The 22,383-nt window shown below is 40.1% G+C and overlaps 1 protein-coding gene across 1 annotated transcript in view; it reads right to left on the bottom strand.

The window, feature by feature from the left end:
* TMEM222 (transmembrane protein 222) overlaps nucleotides 1-19,696 on the bottom strand; it is a 43,748-nt gene extending 24,052 nt beyond the window's left edge. Inside the window, exons 1-2 of the mRNA XM_053707054.1 lie at nucleotides 19,540-19,696; nucleotides 17,425-17,509 (exon numbers count right to left, since the gene is read on the bottom strand). Of these exons, the coding sequence (XP_053563029.1) occupies nucleotides 17,425-17,509; nucleotides 19,540-19,661 (207 nt within the window). The 5' untranslated portion in view covers nucleotides 19,662-19,696. The remainder of the gene's footprint in view (nucleotides 1-17,424; nucleotides 17,510-19,539) is intronic.
* Between the last annotated feature and the right edge of the window lie 2,687 nt (nucleotides 19,697-22,383).

Genomic DNA, 22,383 nt, shown 5'->3' with positions numbered 1-22,383 from the left:
AGCAAGGTAGACCTTAGAAACTGATGATACCTGTGAAAAGGAATATGAAGATAAGCATCCTTTAAATCTATTGTGGACCAAAACTGGCCTTGCTGCGCCAAGGACTGAATACTGTAAATAGTTTCCATCTTGAAAGTTGGAACTCTGAGAAATTTTTTCAGGACCTTTAAACCCAGAGCTGGTCTAAAAGTCCCTTCCTTCTTTGGAACAATGAAGAGTTTTGAATAGAAACCCAAACAGTGTTCCAAAATTGGAACTGTAACTATGCCCCCCATAGATTCCAGATCTGAGACATACTAAAAGAAGACTCTTGATTTCAAGTGAGCTTTTGGAACATGAGATGAAAGAAACCTTCCTCTGGGAGGTATCAGCCTGAAACCTAACAGTAACACTGAGAAACAATACTCTGAATCCATGGATCCTGAATAAGGAGTAATCTGCACCCTACCAGAATATCTGGATTTGCATACAAAGAGAGAAGCGCTCTACCAGGAACGAACAATAGCTCAGTGGCTTGTTCTATGGCGATTTACCACCCGGAAGCAGCCTCTTTTAGACCAGTGTGCTTTTCACAGAAGAAAACTTTCCTGAAGTATATCAGTCTGATCCCGCCAAGTAAGGTCAGTCCAGCCCCGAAATACCAGGCAATTCTCCTCTGAACAAGGAACATGACAACCCCAGACGATCGTTTCGGCCTCCTATGGGCCTCGTCAGTGAGGTGCAGCCACATTCCTCTAAGCACACTGGGCAAGGAGTCCACGTCTGGTTACCCCCCATCACCCATAGGGAGACTTCCCCAGGGTCATAATAATTTGCATACAAAGAGAGAAGCGCTCTACCAGGAACGAACAATAGCTCAGTGGCTTGTTCTATGGCGATTTACCACCCGGAAGCAGCCTCTTTTAGACCAGTGTGCTTTTCACAGAAGAAAACTTTCCTGAAGTATATCAGTCTGATCCCGCCAAGTAAGGTCAGTCCAGCCCCGAAATACCAGGCAATTCTCCTCTGAACAAGGAACATGACAACCCCAGACGATCGCTTCGGCCTCCTATGGGCCTCGTCAGTGAGGTGCAGCCACATTCCTCTAAGCACACAGAGATACAACTGCACCTCACTGACGAGGCCCATAGAAGGCCGAAACGATCGTCTGGGGTTGTTGCTTCCCTTGTTCAGAGAAGAATTGCCTGGTATTTCGGCGCTGGACTGTCATTGGGCAGGGTCAGACTGATATGCTTCAGGATATTTTTTCTCTGTGAAGGGGCGTAGTGTGCAAAAAGAACTGGCACCCTAAGGAATTCAATAAAAATGAACATGCATGGAAGTTATTCCAGCTTCTGTTCTATCTCATGGAGTGCTGTTCTCCCTCTGACTTTTTATGCAAATTATTCTTGGGTCACCCTAAGAGTAATGGGGAAACCAGACGTGGACTCCATGCACACTTGCCCTTAGAGAGATACAACTGCACCTCACTGACGAGGCCCATAGAAGGCCGAAACGATCGTCTGGGGTTGTTGCTTCCCTTGTTCAGAGAAGAATTGCCTGGTATTTCGGCGCTGGACTGTCATTGGGCAGGGTCAGACTGATATGCTTCAGGATATTTTTTCTCTGTGAAGGGGCGTAGTGTGCAAAAAGAACTGGCACCCTGAGGAATTCAATAAAAATGAACATGCATGGAAGTTATTCCAGCTTCTGTTCTATCTCATGGAGTGCTGTTCTCCCTCTTTGACTTTTTATGCAAATTATTCTTGGGTCACCCTAAGAGTAATGGGGAAACCAGACGTGGACTCCATGCACACTTGCCCTTAGAGAGATACAACTGCACCTCACTGACGAGGCCCATAGAAGGCCGAAACGATCGTCTGGGGTTGTTGCTTCCCTTGTTCAGAGAAGAATTGCCTGGTATTTCGGCGCTGGACTGTCATTGGGCAGGGTCAGACTGATATGCTTCAGGATATTTTTTCTCTGTGAAGGGGCGTAGTGTGCAAAAAGAACTGGCACCCTGAGGAATTCAATAAAAATGAACATGCATGGAAGTTATTCCAGCTTCTGTTCTATCTCATGGAGTGCTGTTCTCCCTCTTTGACTTTTTATGCAAATTATTCTTGGGTCACCCTAAGAGTAATGGGGAAACCAGACACACTTGCCCTTAGAGAGATACAACTGCACCTCACTGACGAGGCCCATAGAAGGCCGAAACGATCGTCTGGGGTTGTTGCTTCCCTTGTTCAGAGAAGAATTGCCTGGTATTTCGGCGCTGGACTGTCATTGGGCAGGGTCAGACTGATATGCTTCAGGATATTTTTTCTCTGTGAAGGGGCGTAGTGTGCAAAAAGAACTGACACCCTGAGGAATTCAATAAAAATGAACATGCATGGAAGTTATTCCAGCTTCTGTTCTATCTCATGGAGTGCTGTTCTCCCTCTGACTTTTTATGCAAATTATTCTTGGGTCACCCTAAGAGTAATGGGGAAACCAGACGTGGACTCCATGCACACTTGCCCTTAGAGAGATACAACTGCACCTCACTGACGAGGCCCATAGAAGGCCGAAACGATCGTCTGGGGTTGTTGCTTCCCTTGTTCAGAGAAGAATTGCCTGGTATTTCGGCGCTGGACTGTCATTGGGCAGGGTCAGACTGATATGCTTCAGGATATTTTTTCTCTGTGAAGGGGCGTAGTGTGCAAAAAGAACTGGCACCCTGAGGAATTCAATAAAAATGAACATGCATGGAAGTTATTCCAGCTTCTGTTCTATCTCATGGAGTGCTGTTCTCCCTCTTTGACTTTTTATGCAGAATATCTGGATTGGGAGACACACATTCATGCTGACTTGGAAGAAGATTTCTTAGACTGCTTAGATCAGTTTTGTTTGAATTTGACCTCCATGAAGAATTGGAAAATCCCTGTTTCTGAGAAGAGAAAGAAATGTTTTGCTCCTTCTTCAGACAAAAGGAAAAAAAAATGTTTAGGAGCTTTAAATGTACCCTTAGACTCGTTGTCCTGGGAAAAATGCTCCCTTGCCTCCAGGCACAGTGGAGTTCCAACCCAGAACCAAACAATATCTTTTCTTGAAAGGATAGAGAAAAAAGTCTGGATTTAGACACCATATCAGCTGACCAGTATTTAAGCCACAAAGCCCTTCTGTAAAGAAATGCTAATGATATACTCTTAGAATGTATCTTAATTATGTGCATAACAGCATCACAAATAAAAGCATTAGCAGATTTCATCAAACCTAAAAGGGTAAGAAAAACTTTACTAGCAGAATCATCTTCCGAAAACTGCTCAGATTATGCAGCCAAACAAAAGAAACCACAGCTACACATGAAATGCTTAAATAAAAAGAGAGAAGCGCTCAACTTGGAAACGAACAATAGCATAATAGCTTGTTCTATGGCTAGTTACCACCCAAGAAGCAGCCTCTTTTTGCTCAACATGTGCCTTTCACAGATAAAAACTTTCCTGAAGCATATCAGTCTGATCCTGACTTCACAGTACAGTCCAGCCCCGAAATACCAGGCAATCCTTCTCTGAACGAGAGAAACAGCAAGACCCCAGATGTACGTTTCGGCCTATTGTGGGTCTCGTCAGTGAGGTGCAGCCATATCCCTCTAGGCACACTGAGCAACGGGTCCACGTCTGGATTCCCGCATCACACTTAGGGAGACTTCCCAAAATGTAATAATTTGCATAAATAAAAAGAGAGAAGCGCTCAACCTGGACCCGTTGCTCAGTGTGCCTAGAGGGATATGGCTGCACCTCACTGACAAGGCCCACAATAGGCCGAAATGTACGTCTGGGGTTTCGCTGTTTCTCTCGTTCAGAGAAGGATTGCCTGGTATTTCGGGGCTGGACTGTACTGTGAAGTCAGGATCAGACTGATATGCTCCAGGAAAGTTTTTCTCTGTGAAAGGCACATGTTGAGCAAAAAGAGGCTGCTTCTTGGGTGGTAACTAGCCATAGAACAAGCTATTATGCTATTGTTCGTTTCCAGGTTGAGCGCTTCTCTATTTTTATTTATGCAAATTATGACATTTTGGGAAGTCTCCCTAAGTGTGATGCGGGAATCCAGACGTGGACCCGTTGCTCAGTGTGCCTAGAGGGATATGGCTGCACCTCACTGACGAGGCCCACAATAGGCCGAAACGTACGTCTGGGGTTTTGCTGTTTCTCTCGTTCAGAGAAGGATTGCCTGGTATTTCGGGGCTGGACTGTACTGTGAAGTCAGGATCAGACTGATATGCTTCAGGAAAGTTTTTCTCTGTGAAAGGCACATGTTGAGCAAAAAGAGGCTGCTTCTTGGGTGGTAACTAGCCATAGAACAAGCTATTATGCTATTGTTCGTTTCCAGGTTGAGCGCTTCTCTCTTTTTATTTACACATGAAATGCTAACTGCAGACCTAAAAAGAAAATCAGCTTGCTGAAAAGCCCTCTCTATGAAAGGATTCTAATTTCCTATCTATACAGAAGGACTATCTTACAAGGGGATAGTAGAATGTCTAGCTAAATTTGAGGACATGATTAAGGGTGTGTAACCCGAAACGTTGTTGCTTTTTTACTTTTGATGCTGAATAAATCCATATAAAACTATATTTCTGAGTGTGGCTGCCATTTGTGCTTTCTTAAAGTTGAAACTGCCCCATCCACCTTAGGAACTATGTCCCAAAGCTCAAGATTAGACGCTGGTAAATGATACATCTTCCTAAATCTAGCAGAAAGATTAAAAGGGCCACCAGGATTAGACCAACCCTTAGAAACTATCTCAAAGACAGCATCAGGCACAGGAAAAACCTCTGGGGACTTCGCAGAAGGTTTTAAAATCAAACGGTTAACAGACAAATATGGTCTACCTTAATCAAAACAAAAAAAACGATAACTTAGAATCGTGATCAGAAACAGACCCATGATCATCAGATAATTCACCATCTAAAGCAGGTGTCAGCAACCTTTGCACCCCAGATGTTTTGGAACTACATTTCCCATGATGCTCAGACAGCCAAAAGAATGTCTCAGCATCATGGGAAATGTAGTTCCAAAACATCTGGGGTGCCAAGGTTGCTGACCCCTGCTCTAAAGGATGAATCATCTGAACCTGAATCCAGAACAGTATTTAAGGCTTAGATCTAGCAGAAGGTAAATCATGAACTGACTTTTTACACTTACTTGCAGGGAGCATAGTTGCCAGCATTTCAGATATAGTGGCGCGTACTACTAAGTCCTTAAATCCTGGAGAAAAGTCTGTAGAACTCCCATGTGTAGAAGAAACAGGAGGGAAGACACATTTAGAAGCAAGAACAACATGTGTCTGATTGGAATGCATAATAACATTTAAACAAGTATTGCACAGCTGAGCTGGAGGCAATACATCAGCATGTTTACAGTATATGTTTAAACGTCTGGATTCCCGCATCACACTTAGGGAGACTTCCCAAAAATTCATAATTTGCATAAATAAAAAGAGAGAAGCGCTCAACCTGGACCCGTTGCTCAGTGTGCCTAGAGGGATATGGCTGCACCTCACTGACGAGGCCCACAATAGGCCGAAATGTACGTCTGGGGTTTTGCTGTTTCTCTCGTTCAGAGAAGGATTGCCTGGTATTTCGGGGCTGGACTGTACTGTGAAGTCAGGATCAGACTGATATGCTTCAGGAAAGTTTTTCTCTGTGAAAGGCACATGTTGAGCAAAAAGAGGCTGCTTCTTGGGTGGTAACTAGCCATAGAACAAGCTATTATGCTATTGTTCGTTTCCAGGTTGAGCGCTTCTCTCTTTTTATTTATGCAAATTATGACATTTTGGGAAGTCTCCCTAAGTGTGATGTGGGAATCCAGACGTGGACCCGTTGCTCAGTGTGCCTAGAGGGATATGGCTGCACCTCACTGACGAGGCCCACAATAGGCCGAAACGTACATCTGTGGTTTTGCTGTTTCTCTCGTTCAGAGAAGGATTGCCTGGTATTTCGGGGCTGGACTGTACTGTGAAGTCAGGATCAGACTGATATGCTTCAGGAAAGTTTCTCTCTATGAAAGGCACATGTTGAGCAAAAAGAGGCTGCTTCTTGGGTGGTAACTAGCCATAGAACAAGCTATTATGCTATTGTTCGTTTCCAGGTTGAGCGCTTCTCTCTTTTTATTAATGCAAATTATTATATTTTGGGAAGTCTCCCGAAGTGTGATGCGGGCATCCAGACGTGGACCCGTTGCTCAGTGTGCCTAGAGGGATATGGCTGCACCTCACTGACGAGGCCCACAATAGGCCGAAACGTACGTCTGGGGTTTTGCTGTTTCTCTCGTTCAGAGAAGGATTGCCTGGTATTTCGGGGCTGGACTGTACTGTGAAGTCAGGATCAGACTGATATGCTTCAGGAAAGTTTTTCTCTGTGAAAGGCACATGTTGAGCAAAAAGAGGCTGCTTCTTGGGTGGTAACTAGCCATAGAACAAGCTATTATGCTATTGTTCGTTTCCAGGTTGAGCGCTTCTCTCTTTTTATTTACACATGAAATGCTAACTGCAGGCCTAAAAAGAAAATCAGCTTGCTGAAAAGCCCTCTCTATGAAAGGATTCTAATTTCCTATCTATACAGAAGGACTATCTTACAAGGGGATAGTAGAATGTCTAGCTAAATTTGAGGACATGATTAAGGGCGTGTAACCCGAAACGTTGTTGCTTTTTTACTTTTGATGCTGAATAAATCCATATAAAACTATATTTCTGAGTGTGGCTGCCATTTGTGCTTTCTTAAAGTTGAAACTGCCCCATCCACCTTAGGAACTATGTCCCAAAGCTCAAGATTAGACGCTGGTAAATGATACATCTTCCTAAATCTAGCAGAAAGATTAAAAGGGCCACCAGGATTAGACCAACCCTTAGAAACTATCTCAAAGACAGCATCAGGCACAGGAAAAACCTCTGGGGACTTCGCAGAAGGTTTTAAAATCAAACGATTAATAGACAAATATGGTCTACCTTAATCAAAACAAAAAAAACGATAACTTAGAATCGTGATCAGAAACAGACCCATGATCATCAGATAATTCACCATCTAAAGCAGGTGTCAGCAACCTTTGCACCCCAGATGTTTTGGAACTACATTTCCCATGATGCTCAGACAGCCAAAAGAATGTCTCAGCATCATGGGAAATGTAGTTCCAAAACATCTGGGGTGCCAAGGTTGCTGACCCCTGCTCTAAAGGATGAATCATCTGAACCTGAATCCAGAACAGTATTTAAGGCTTAGATCTAGCAGAAGGTAAATCATGAACTGACTTTTTACACTTACTTGCAGGGAGCATAGCTGCCAGCATTTCAGATATAGTGGCGCGTACTACTAAGTCCTTAAATCCTGGAGAAAAGTCTGTAGAACTCCCATGTGTAGAAGAAACAGGAGGGAAGACACATTTAGAAGCAAGAACAACATGTGTCTGATAGGAATGCATAATAACATTTAAACAAGTATTGCACAGCTGAGCTGGAGGCAATACATCAGCATGTTTACAGTATATGTTTACACAGCTTCTAAAGCGGTTTCAGGGACATACACACAAGGCGCCATGATAACTAAGAATCTACAAAAAAGTAGAAATACACAAATACACAATCCTAAGGCTAAATTCCCTAAGACCTCATGAAGCAAGGGGGAAAAAAAAAAAAAAAAAAACCAGAAGCTTCTGATACTTTTGAACTTGGAGAGGAATGCAGGCCAGCCTTCTCCCCACCGACTATGGACCCTGGAACTTGAGGGGATTCTATGATTTGGGAGGCGGGTGTCCAGGGTACATTTGGAGTACGTTTACCCTGGATTCAGGTTTACTCCATTTCCATGAATTCCCAGAGACTCTGAGAACTGAAGGGCCTTGAAGATTCCTGTGTTTTGTTGGAGTATAAAGTGACCGCTCAATCCAGCATTGTCTGTTGCAACACCCCCTAGACTCAGAATGTTTGAGCTAATTGAAACCTCCTGCTCTAATGCTGGGACCCCCTGTTGTCTAGTCTAGGTGTGAAGTTTCTGTTATTGTGTGAGTCATCCATTGTCCTTTTCTAAGTCAGGATGTAAATAGAATCTTGTTTAACCATTGTCCGATGTTTGTCTCATTGTATAATAATATTTGTTTCTTTTTTTTTTTTAATTCTTTTTATTTAATTGGGGGAGAAGTTATGAACAGAAAACAAGAAATACATTACATATCCAAAACATAAGATAAAACATCTGATTCTAATATACTCAGACATAACAATGCTAACTGAATGAAGAGAAAAAAATTTATCTGAGTTACTTGGATTCTGCGTATCGGGTCAAATGTAATAAATCATCTCTAACAGAACATCTTATCTTCTTCCTCCAATATCATTTATCTGATCTATTATTTAATTTGTAGGGACACTCAATTGCCAACTGTAAATCCTGACCTGCTCTCATCTGTCCCTTAGCCTAAATCAGTCTTGATTCTATATAAGTGCAGCTCGGCACCAACCTGATATATTTTCTATTGCGCTCAAGCTTTCTCAAACAAAACTCAGAAAAAAATTTAAAAATAAGTATTTCTACCCGGGGGGGGGTGGGGGGGGGGGTGAGGGAGAGGGAGAAAGAAGAAAAAAAAAATGCATTCTGAAAGTTACACATAATTTCCAGCTTACTTTTGCTTTTATTAATTTTCCACCTTAACGACTGTATGCCCAATTTGAAGGTAATGAACCGTCTAAGATTAATTCCAGGAAAGGCGAGAGCATGTAGTATTGAACAGTTGTGGGTTCACCATGAATATACTTTTTCCATTTCTTAAAAAATGTAGTAACCTGTTTAACTGCATCTTTATCCAGTCCTATTATCTCTACCATAATCTGACTTCTCATGGAGTTTGTGAATTCAATGATGGAAGGAGAATTTCTATGCTTCCACCTTTTACATAAATGATTCCTTGCAATCAAAATCGCCAGATTTATGAATAATCTTTCCCCGATCCTTTGTGTTGGATACAAAAAGAATATATGTTCTGCCTTTAGCTCTATCTTATCTCTTATTTTCCTGTTTATCCAATATTGGATTTTACTCCAGAATTGCGCAATTTTTGGGCAAGTCCAAAAGTAATGCAGCAGATCCGCCTTTACTTTATGATATTTAGGGCATGTGACCTGTGATTGAGACCACTTAGCAATTCTGGCTGGGGTTAGATAATAATTGTTTATTACCTTATACTGAGATTCTCTTATATTGATTCTATCATTTGCCTCCCTTGTTCTTTCAATGCTATCTGTTATGTCCTTATCTTGCAATTCGGGAAAATGTATTGCATATTTCTGTTTACAGTGATTAATATGCAGTAATCCTTCTTTACTCAAAATGTATTGATACCAAATTGAGATTGATCTGATACCTGCTTTATATAAAGTTATCCCTGCCTCGATATTTAATTGTGCCCAATGCTTACTAAACCTACTATCATAATCATTTATAAAATGACGGGCCTGTAGATATGCATAGAAATGCTTGGATGGTAGGTTATATTCACGTGTCAGATTTTCAAAAGATCTAATATACCCGGTGTGTGGTTCTTTTAATTGTGATACATAAGTCAGCCCTCTCTTTTCCCAAGTATGGAATATACTGTTACAATACCCTGGTGGGAAAGCGGGATTACCAGTAATCGGTAATAATCTAGAAGTCTGAAATTCTATCCCCAGTATTGTACAATATTTCTGCCATGCGATCACTACATTGGCAATTGTGATTAACCTGCTTATATTACTTGGTAGTTGTTTATACGGATAGTGTAACACAGCCTGCAGGTTATATGGTTTGATTAATTCAGTTTCGTGTTCGTAGTAAATTACATAATCTGATTTGCTAAGCCAGTCTACCCCAAATTTAACCAAGGATACTATATTGTAGTATTTTATATTTGGGCACGAAAAACCTCCAAATCGTTTTTCCTGCGTCAGTTTATTATACGCAATACGTGAAGTCTTTTTCCCCCAAATAAAAAAAACGCAAGCCTTGTTATAGCTATCAATATCTCTCTTGTGTAATAAAAGGGGTAGATTCTGAAGCAAAAATAAAAATTTTGGGAAAATAATGGTTTTGATGACATTTATGCGCGCTGAAATAGATAAATAATATAAGTTCTATTTTGCTAGATCATGCTGTAGTTTCTGGAATAAGTCTTTAAAATTGAGCTGGTACCAGTGTGCTGGGTTCTTAGTAATCTTGATACCTAGATAGTTGATATTCTGTACTTCTTTGAATTTACCAGAATAACTGTTTCTATTTTTTGTGATCCAAAGGATTTCTGATTTGTTAATGTTTATTTTATATCCAGAGAAAGAACTGAATGTGTTTAATATCTTCACAAAACATGGTATGGACTGCCTCGTATTTTGTAAAAATATTAACAGATCATCTGCGTAAAGTGCCACAGAAACCTTCTGATTCCCCACAGAAATTGGTGGAAGAGACTTTCTTAGATATATGGCTAAAGGTTCCAATGCGATATCAAAGAGTAATGGTGAAAGCGGGCACCCCTGGCGTGTTCCTTTGCCCAGAGTAATGTTTTGTGATAGCTCGCCATTGATCAAAAGTTGAGACCTGGGCTTATTGTATACTAACCCGATCAAGTCGACCAGGGCGCCGGAGAATCCAAACTTTTTCAACGAGTTTATTAGGTGATCCCAGATGATTGAGTCAAAAGCCTTCTCGGCATCTACAGTGAGTAATGCTACGTCTTCCCCCTGATTTTTCTTTCCGACGTCCTGGTCAACCTGATGGAGATAGTCCATGGTAGTAAGGACTCTACGCATATTTCTGACTGCGTTTCTGCCTGGGATGAAACCTGCCTGATCAGGATGGATAATATCTGTGATAGAATCCTTCATTCTTTCCGCAATAAGAGACATTAAAATCTTATAATCTTGATTAAGAAGCGAAATCGGCCGATATGACGCTACATTAGTTGGATCCTTCGCTTTCTTATGAATTAGAGAGACTACTGAGTCAGAAAAATATAATGATTTCATATCTTTCTGGAGGTAATATTGGTTAAATAATTTGGTTAAGGTACCCGCTATCTCTGCCGCCATGATTTTATAAAACTCTGCCGGTGGGCCGTGTGGCCCGGGCGCTTTGCCAAGTTTAGATTTTTTTATGATATTTAATATTTCCGTTTCGGTGATGGGGGCATTAATTTTCTGTAATGCTTCCTGCGATATATGGGGAATGTCCAACCCCAGCCAGAATTGCTCTTTTTGCCTTTCGTCCACCTCTTCCCTTGCATAGAGATTACTATAATATTCAAAAAATGCCCTGCAAATTTCATCTTTATTACTCAAGAGTTTCCCTTCAGACCGAATTAAAAGGATTTGATTTGATTTTTTTCTAAATTTGACCAACCTGGCCAGGTGTTTAGCCGATATACCCTGACTGCCCTGAAATGTAGACCTATTTTTCATCTCTTCATATGCCCCGATTTTATTCAAGAAGCATTCCCTTTCCAATCTAGCTGCTTTGTATATATCCCAATTATCCTTATTGGGATTTCTGAGATATTTCACATATTTATTTCTAAGTTGGTTTGCTAGCTGCGTTTCTCTCGCTTTATTTTTCTTATTCCTTTTAATCATGTAAGCTTTTACTTCCCCCCTGATAACCGCTTTGCCTGCTTCCCAGAACAACTCGGCCTTGTTTATGTAATCTATATTCTGTGTGGAGTATTCTCTCCATTTTTGCTGTAACCAGTTTGCAAATTGTACACTTTTATACATATATTGGGGAAAACGGAAAGAATTTGCAATTTTTTTGGGGGGAGTACTCCACACAATCCTTATATCAATAATTGCGTGATCAGATAAGATTATCTCCGAAATCTGAGATTCGATCTGATTTCTCATAATGTGATCGTCTACTAGGAACATATCAATTCGGGAAAATTTTTTATGAGCGCCTGACTCGCAAGTAAATTCCCGAGTGTCTGGGTGCTGGATACGCCAGGCGTCATGTAATTTCAATACACGTGAAAAACTCTGCAACAGCTTCGCTTCCCTATTATTAGCCACTCTACGCCGGATTTTATACCGATCTAGGTCAGGACACATTGTGCCGTTAAAATCTCCTGCTACAATCAGGTTCTGCCCGATATATGAAGATAAAACCGTTGTCATCTTCTCCCAGAACTTAGAGTCCCAGTTATTCGGGGCATATAAGTTACATAACGTCCAAATTTTCTCGTCTATTTTCAGTTGTACTATTATGTATCTCCCGCCTGGGTCTAATTCCTGCTTGATTATACTATATGATAGGTCCCTACCAAGCATAATTGCTACCCCTTTTTTACGTTTTTCACAAGGTGTGGCAATTATTTCAGCTATCCAGTTTGTTTTCAATTTACCTATCTCAGCCTCTTTAAGATGTAGTTCTTGTAGTAATATGATGTCTGGGTGGTGTTTTCTAACTTGCTTGAGGACGTTTTTACGCTTAATGGGAGATGTTATTCCCCCTACATTCCAAGAAATTAATTTACGTGAATTGCTCATTTATTCAAAATCTGTACCTATTGTGACTAAAACCAAATTACACAACAAACAGTGCGAAGAAAAAAAAAAAAAAAAAAAAAAAAAATATATATATATATATATATATATATATATATATATATATATATATATATATATATATATATATATATATATATATATATATATATATATATATATATATATATATATAAACAGCACGCAGGTATCCCTCTCCCCCCTTTCCCCTTATATCTATCCAAACCACCATTCTGATCTCCAAGACCTATGAATGCCTTTGTCTTTGAATACTGCTTAGACCTCTATATTGTTGTCTCTACAAAACTCCTTTGCATCCTCAGTAGTGTTTAATGTGATGACACCGTCCATGCCCAGTACCGTAATTTTCGCAGGGTATTTCATGGTTGCCTTCAACCCTGCCCTGATTAATCCTGAGCAGAAAGGTGCCATCACACGCCTCTTTGAGGAGGTCTCCATTTAATAATCCTGGAATAAAAGGATCTGCTTGGTGTCTATAGTAAGTGTCTGAACCCGTCTATATTTTTGCATGATTTTAACTTTGTCTTGGAAGTTTAGGTACTTTATCATAACCATTCTTGGTCGCATACTACCTTCTTTTGACTGTCTCACCATGCCGACCCTATGTGCTCTCTCCACCTGGAAACCTCCCTCCGCTCCTTGTAGACCTAGCAGTTTTGGTAATGTCTGGGTACTAAATAATAAAAGGTCTTCAAAATCTCTTGATTCTGGGAGACCAATCACACGCACATTGTTCCGCCTGGACCTATCTTCAAGATCCTCAATTTTAGCTTTTAATATCTTAATCTCATCTGAGTGTGTGTCCAGCACGGTTTCCCGTTTAAAATGCATGTCTTCTATATTCGAAATTCTAGCTTCTACCTCCGTTAATCTATTTGAGAATTGTTTTATTTCGTTTGATAGCTCTGAAATCTCGCCTTTTATTATTTCAAATTGTGGCAGAATTAATTCTGCCAACTGATTTGTAGTAAGTTGTTTTTCCTGGTTCAAATCTGGACTTCTGACTGATAATTCTTATAAATTTTCCTGCAAGGATTTTTGTTTTTTATCCCTCCATATAGGCATGGCTGGAGATTTATTTTTAGAATTTGTAATATATTTCTCCATTTATTACGTAAATCCAAACTAATTTCTGATTAGTCCCTGATTGGTCTCGGCTATAAACTCTCTCTGCCCTGCAACCTGTCCTATGTGGTCAACTTTATCTAAACAAACTGTTCTAAGGTAAGTTACTCTTAAACAATAAGGAAAAGCGCAGATTTAGTTACATATATAACCTATCACATATTGAAACACAAAATACCGCTTAAATGTGCCAGATAACACAAAACAGACCCCCTTTTGCAAATTAACACAGTTACATGAATATCATCAGAGTTTGCACAGCCCACAATACTGTCGACCCCTTGACACCAAAAAAAGAAGAAAAAAAAAGGAAATTTAGGTGGTGTAAACTGAGATTATCTACTGATTTCTAAAAATTAAACAATAAGCAGCCCACTATTTTAGTTATAACTTATGGGGATAACTCCTGCTATGCGGGCTTAATCACTCAGTTACACACCCTTTTCAAGAATGCTTCTACCCAGCTTACATTAAGTTCTGCTCCTTTGACAACTCATACAACCTCCTATGACCTTTCTTTCATATCAGCAACTATAAGGGCCTGCAGCCTCAGGCAGGATCTGCAACACACAATTCAGAACTGATAAGATTTACTTTAACCATTATCCTCTTTTCTGTTTGCACCATGTAAACTACAGCTTTTTTAGAAAATGTAGCATATATTGCTCTTAAATATCAGATGCAATGTGTAGATTTGACCACCACAGCAAAAACCTGGCAGATCTAATAGGATTTTTTTGTGCCTTATAATATAATTTATACAGTCTACTGTCTATTGCATCATGATTTTTACCACTGCTCCATTGAAACTTTCAAGATTTTTTGCTAACAAGTGTGCAATCAGCTAAATATTTCAAACTTTTCTAATAGTTACAGACAACGAAAAAAATTAAAATAAAATAAGAAATAATAACAGTCAGCTGCCTCCCGTGGTATCCCCTTTGCTTGATACAGTACTTAAAGCACTCAGGACCCTTATAATGCCAAACAAAGTTATGGATAACAGTCTTTTCCAGGTTGTCTATAATCAATATCCCTTTAATAGATTTTCATTAGGTTGTAGGAGGAAAAGGAGGCGACAGATAAAGCAGTATCCATCCTCCTGCAGCAAAAAGTGTCTCCTTCCGAAAAACTATAGCCACTCTCAGTCATATGTATAAAGGAGAAGAGAAGGAAAGTCCAGTTCCCGACTGTGCTCCCACTCAAAATTATGCAGAAACAATCAGAAAAAAGAAAAGTCCGATTCCCAGCTATGCTCCTTCTGCAATAGGTTATTGGTGAAAAACACAGCCAGCTCCGTTCTGGCACCGCCAGTACCGCCTATATCACTCAGCTTGTAATAATGCTTTAAGCTTCCCCCAAAGGTAGGGTAACCATTATACTTACCCCCCCTCGTCTTCACGGCTCATTCGTGACTGATCTCCGGTGGCCGCTTCTTTCTGAACGCTCTCCTCTAGCTCCTAGCGTTCTCAGCCAACCTTCCGAACTTCCTGAGACCTTCACACCAACCAACTCCTGGCGTCGCGCCCTGACGTCAGAGCTACTCGCCGACTTACAGAGGGGGGGCACCGATCTTCAGGCAGCAGTTCTTCTAGGTTTACCTGCCGTTCCCGGCTTCCAGCTTACAGGTATGTGGAAGTTTACCTGGGCTCCACCTCCTTCTCCCTTGACACCCGCTCCTTCTCATTTAGCCAGGGAATTGAGCTGTCTTCACTGAATTTGGGGTGACTTAGATGCTTCCCCTCGCCTGCTATGCAGCGACTCTCAGCTGGCTGTGGACAACTCTGTCTTCTATGCCCTTTTAGGCTTTATGAATGACCACCGTCTGGTCCAGTGCTTCCATTGTAGGTTAAATGCTTAGTCCTTTTTTATTCCCTTTTTCACAGACTTTAGAGAAGAGATGGAAGCTTGCAGATGCAAGAATAGGCTGCTCCCAATCAGCCTTTTTTGGGATCTGTAGAGTTTCCTTAAGCCAACTTTTTTTCCTCCGGCCGGGCTTGTATTTTACACCCCGCAATGAGGCTCAGTGGCTTGGAAGTTTTTCAGAGCTGTTACTGCTCCACACAGGTGAGCTTGAGCGTGCACCTGCACCTTCACGCTCCTCCCACAGGAAACCCCAATAATATTTGTTTCTATTGATTATGTAGTAACTACCCCCATTTGTTGGAAATGTATAAAAGCTGTGTTTTCTGTGCAATAAAGCAGTTCCCATTTTGACCCTCAAGCATTTAGTCTTGGCTAATGTTCTTGGGGGTAGCTATAACAACTTGCAGCTGCTGTTATTCTAATAGCGGCGGTATCCAATGGGGGTTCATGGGTTGGCGTTTGGTGGGAGGAAGCTGACTTTAGCGGATATACCCAGTCTGGGGTACTGAGACCCGCTACACAGAGTAATAAATAAGAACAGCTAGGCCTCCAAACTAACCCAACATCAATAATGAAAAATAGCCTACAGGAGAACCGAGCGGACATACCAAACAGTGCGATCAGAACTAAAAATAAGGAACGCAAGTGCAAAGAACAAGAGTAAGAAATGGCAAAAGCGTGCAAAAAACAAAAAAAAAACAAAAACAAAAAAAAAAAAAACACACGTTGCACACGAACCCGATCGGCCAACATGCAATATTACGACTATCCCATGTGTGCAAACCCGGCAGACCAACTTGAGCAAACCAAAAAATCCAACTCTAAACTGACTCTCACTAACTTGACGATAGAATAAGAACGCAAAAATTGTTAAGGGGAATTGAATCTTAAATTTTAAGGGAGCACAGAAAAAATAAATATATAAATAATAATGTCCTTAGGCTACATAGTATAATCAAAACCATACTTAAAAGGGACAGTTTGGTCAAAATTAATCTTTCATGATTCAGATAGGGCGTGTCATTTCAAAGAACACAATACATCCCTCTGTCAAACAGCAGCACTCTAAGGGGAAAACGGGCCTCAACACATAATATATGCAGTTGCTTTTGTCGTAAATTTACAGTGTGAAACATGATTAAAAAAAAGTCTACAAAGTTAAGTCTGTATCTTTTATGAAAATGTTAAAATATGTTTCTGCAATTTAAGCAATGTATTAGAGTAGTTCCTTAAAGGGACAATGAACCCAATTTTTTTCTTTTGTGGTTCAGATAGAGCATGCAATTTTAAACAACTTTCTATTTTACTCCTATTATCAATTTTTCTTCGTTCTCTTGCTTTCTTTATTTGAAAAAGAAGGCATCTAAGCTATTTTTTTGGTTCAGAACCATGGAAAGCACTCGTTTATTGGTAGGTGAATGTAGGTGAATTTACCCACCAATAAGCAAGAACAACACAGTGTGTTCATCAAAAATGGGCCGGCATCTAAACTTACATTCTTGCATTTCAAATAAAGATACCAAAAAAAAACGAAAATAATTTGATAATAGGAGTAAATTAGAAAGTTGCTTAAAATTGCATGCTCTATCTGAATCACGATAGAAACAAAATTGGGTTCAGTGTCCCTTTAATCAATCAATTCTTATACAATGGTTGAAACCTAAAAGAAATGCATTGGATGGTGCAGGCTTTCAAAAATAAAATAATAGGATTGTTAAAACATACAAGCAGAAATAAACGTACCACATACTTTTATACCACAGACCCACTTATGTAATTTAGGAAAATCAATTTTCACATATTTAAATATACTGTATATCACATGTTCAGTTACTTCAAAGATATATATCAATAACTGACTTGCTCTTCTCTACTTACAGATACAAAATATGGTCCAGCGAAATCTCTTATCACACCAGATGATGTGCAAATCCCCATGTGACCAATGAATGGAAACAGCCATCTGGGGGGGAACACAAAGCAATTAAAAGGGACAGTATACACCAATTTTCATATAACTGCATGTAATAGACAATATTATAAAGAAGAATGTGCACGTCAGATACTGATATAAAAATCCAGTATAAAACCTTTTAAAAACATAAGAAGCTCCCAGTTTAGTACTGTTTATGGGGTTAGGCTGGGACACCCAGTGAAAGGGGCTGGGAAAGAAGAAACAGCAGACCTTCCCCTGCATATGAAAAGACCCTTTACACAAACGGAAGAATTCTGGAGTCTGTAGACATAAGTATACGTCTAAGTCTGAAAATCAGTACAATGATATTTAAAAATAAGCAAAACTATACATTGTTACAAAAAATACTCCCAGGTGGGCTATATAAATGGATCATTTAAAAAGCATTTATTCAAAGAAAAATCTAGTGTACAATGTCCCAGAATGAAAGGGACATTGTAGTACAATATTTGCACGCTCTAATTTTTTTTTAGAGATGGGTTTGGCAAACCCAGGGAGACACTGGATCCTAAAATTTTATCCCTGGCCCTTAACGTTTTATGTTCTTCTCCATATATCTATAGAAAAATATCACTGTCTGGCTCCTAAAAGTATGTCTGATTCCTAGATTTTAAACAGATTTGTTGACCCCTGCATTAGCACATGTAATTTGCACTACCAACCCTGTAAACGTATGTGTTTAACCCTTGGAAATGGATTGTAGAAATAGTTAAAGTACCACTCTGGAACTGTATAAAACTGCAGGTCCTGAGCAGACACAGCTGGTAAGCCAATCAGCAGTGGTCATTGTACAGCCCTGCTGTGCAACTTCCGCTATGGTAAATTACAGAGGTTTATGGGTTGTGACAGGCAGTAACAATAACTTGAATTATGTGCAATGGAAACCATGATGCTGAGTTTTCAATGATGTAAGAAAACATGTTCTCAGGAGGAAACATGCTGCTAGGTGTCTAATATACAGCCAGGCATTTCAATATTTCATCAGGCTGTCTAGGAACATATATACCACATTTAAGTGTCCACTTTACTTTCTTAAACTGCTTTAAGTGGCAGCTAAATATTGAAGGTATGATATGCCTTTTACAATTATATAATAAGGAAGAAAAGTAACAGTGTATGCACTATGCTGTGTGTTTTACTGACAGTGGGGGGGGGGGGGGTAAATACCTCTCTGTATCACTGATAGTTACTGGGGCAAAACTCTGCTTTGTATGTTATTGGCAACCATTGGTTCAGCTTTGTGTGCGTCTGGTAATCAAGAAGTGGGGGATCTGTATACTGCAAGTGTAAAATCACTGCTTACTTTGTTACTAGCAGCTAAAGAAATAAAATGACTTACTTTGTTACTAGGAGCTAAAGGAATAAAATGGTTATTTGAGAAAAATATGGCAAGCTGCTGGTCTTTGATCACCTGCAGGTTATCCGGTATTTTTGTGGAAGTCCAATGCATGGTATATTAGTGTAGCTTCCTTAAGGAAAATTGAGAGGAAATCACAAAAGAGATAGGTAAAATAGGAAAATCTAATTAAGAAAGGGTGAAGTATGAAGTAATTTCTAAAGTTTACACGTTTTCTCAATTAATATACCTGATCCCAACTAGGGTGCGTGTTGGCCACTTGAGCAAAAGACCAACTTTCCCTCAACTTTATTATGAAGCAGTTGTGAAGGAAGACCGAGCCACTGGGGGCTGGGAAGATGTGACTGCTTCTAATAGGAAGGCTTGTGAAGTCATGGGGTTAGTTGAATCGTATCTAATGATATAGGCAAATTATACGCCCGTCAGTTTTACTCAATGCTTCCCACCCATGTTACAGACCTAATTCAACCTACGAATACATATTCAATAGGACTATATGTTTACATCCAAATACCGGCATTTTTGTTTCTCATGTTTTCTCAGATTACGCAGTACTGTTCCCTACGGTACTGTACTAGTTGTTGCGCATTCAATAGTTAATACACATTCTATAAAGACATAGAATCATAACAGGAATATCAACACTTCCGGCTGCGCTTACGTTAGTACGGGAATAGGAGTCCACACAACACAATGAGGGAATCGGTTTCGCTCAGGGTCTGGCTTCATCTTCTCCTCCAGCACTTCCGCCATCACGGGCAGCAGCAGCGCTACTTCCGCCATAACCCAACAATTCCTCAGTTGCCCGTAGTTACGTCATTTCCGTCACCATTTCTTTAGTCTTGGTTTTTCTCGCCAGTGTTTACGTCATTTCTGGTCGTTTCTCATGACTAACAAAGCGCATTTCTATTCTCCTTGTATATTGAGCATAATGGCAGTATCTGTATATACATTCTTATTACTTTATATAAGTATATAGATAAATAAAAGCAGTAAGTTTGATGCAGGGCAAGTAGTTCTGAAGCTAAATTCTATGTGTTTAATGCACCCTCTGGTGGACAGTAGTTGTAACTACAGAGAATATTACAATAGGTAGGTAGTCACAACAGGAGACAGTAGTTAGTGCTGCACGAAAGTACTTCTAACAGCACAAATTATGCTTATGCTGCTCTACTCACTCCACTTATTTCTCTGTTAGTACAGCGTATACAGATTTCAAATAGCACAGTTACATACCTCCCAACATTTCAAAATTCAAAAGAGGGACACACCCCCCCACGCAAAAAAAATATGTGGGTGGGGCTTAAAAAATTATAAGACCAAAGTAATATAAATAAAATTATTAATAAATTCATAGATTTTAATACACTTAGGCAGCAAATCAAACACAAGCTCAAACCATTGGTATGGCTATGTGAGCTATGTATTTAATTATCCTTTGCACAGACATTGCTAAATATTTTTATCTTAATTGGACATTAGTTTAGCGTTCTAAATCATTTTCTCAGCCATATCTCATTATTTTCCTACAAAAATTGGCGTGGGGGTTCAGATGAGGGCTACCAACAATACTGCAGTGTTTGTGTCTCCAGGAACAAAAAGGGGAGCCATATTTTGGGGTGTAAAGTCCCTGTTCTCTCCATAGACATTCCACAGCCAGCCAGCTCTGCTCACCTACATGGATACATTGTATCAAACCCTCAGCCTACAGGTTTTTATACATTTGTAGCTGTTTACTGTACACAGACACTTAAAGCAGCCCTGTCAGTAACATCTGTACAAACTGCTGAGCAAATAATGTTCACACAGGGCAGGATAGCACCTGGTCACCAGTGATGTGCAGTCACTAGAGGCAGGTGAGGCAGTGCTTCACCTCTCATATGGGCAAAAATATATATTTTTTTTATTGGCTTTAAAAAAAATTGTAATTTTTTTTTCCCCAGCATTTTTTGTTCTCACAGCAATATGATGTGCAATGAAGAGGCACAAGCAGGTCTGCCCACCATTACACAACATGCTGCGCCATCTACTGGATGCAAGTGGTTAAGATCATTGCATGGCCCATTAACTGCTTATTTGAGGCAGTCCTATTTGGGCTGAACCAATCCAGCGAGAGGCATTAGTAAGTGGAACATAGGGTTGGGGCTGGATATTAAATCATATAAAACAAAACAAAAACGGAAAAAAACAACTTTCATATATTTTGTTGCTGTCCTGTGAACCTGCTAGCTTTGCTAAAGTAAAAAAGAGAGTTCTGTTCTTCCCCTCTAAGTGCAGTGGAATGTGCCACTGTCACTTCCTAAATCCTTACAAAGCAGGAAAAGAGGCACAGAGAGCAGTGTTTCAACCACATCTTATTAAAGTAAGATTTTACTGAAAGGGATTCTGTTAGTGAAAATGATAATTTAATGAATGTGGTTTAGTGTTTTTTTACTCTTTTACAGCAGGGTCATCTTTGTATTTTGTTTACTCAAACTTTACACCCACTAACTTAGCAGCTTGCCTCTGTACTGCACACTAATGTATGGTCTCATTTAGTTATAGTCTCACTTAGTCTCTGTAGCTTTGCTGTTTTATTACTTTAAATGCAGTGGTCCCTCTCTCCCCCCCCCTTGTGTGTGTGTGTGTGTGTCTCTATCTATCTCTCTCCTTATGTGTTGTTCTCCCCCATGATCTCTTTCTCTCTCTGTCTCTCTTCCTCCCCCTCTGACTCTCATCCCTTATGTAATGAAATAATCTATAAGCATAATTTGCAGCATTAAAGTAAAAAGTATGTTTTAAACATATTTTAATGGGCATGGATTTCTAGATCTCATAATCAGAGCAAGCATTGCGTTATCTGGCAAGAGTTTCTGTTACAATCCTTTTAGACTAAAATCAGATGTTTACTAAGTTGACCAGTTTTCCAAGACACCATTTAAAGGGACATGAAACCCATATGAAACCAATATGCAAATTTAAATAACTTTCCAATTTACATCTAATATCTAATTTTCTTCATTCTTTTGATGTCCTTTGTTGAAAATCATATCTAAATATGCTCAGTAGCTGCTGATTGGTGGCTGCACTTAGATACCTCATGTGATTGGCTCACCCATGTGCATTGCTATTTCTTCAACAAAGGATATCTAAAGAATGAAGGCGTATCCTGCCACTGCCTCACCAGCCTCTGACGTCACTGCACGTCACTGCTGGTCACACAGTCTTAAAGGGACAGACAAAAAAAAACCACAGCCTTGAAAGGGTCAACTAGCACCACACACACACAGTCTTAAAGGGACAGATCACAGTAATGTACACGCAGCGCAACCTTAAAGGGCAGCTCGACACCTGCACACAGAGCCTTAAAGGGACAGATCACCATAATGTGCACGCAGCTCAACCTTAAAGGGCAGCTCGACACCGGCGCACACAGCCTTAAAGGGACAGATCACAGTAATGTACACGCAGCGCAACCTTAAAGGGCAGCTCGACACCTGCGCACACAGCCTTAAAGGGACAGATC

The sequence above is a fragment of the Bombina bombina genome, chromosome 3, assembly GCF_027579735.1.
Source record: "Bombina bombina isolate aBomBom1 chromosome 3, aBomBom1.pri, whole genome shotgun sequence".
Taxonomy (NCBI): domain Eukaryota; kingdom Metazoa; phylum Chordata; class Amphibia; order Anura; family Bombinatoridae; genus Bombina; species Bombina bombina.
This window is presented reverse-complemented; position numbering and strand designations above follow the sequence as displayed.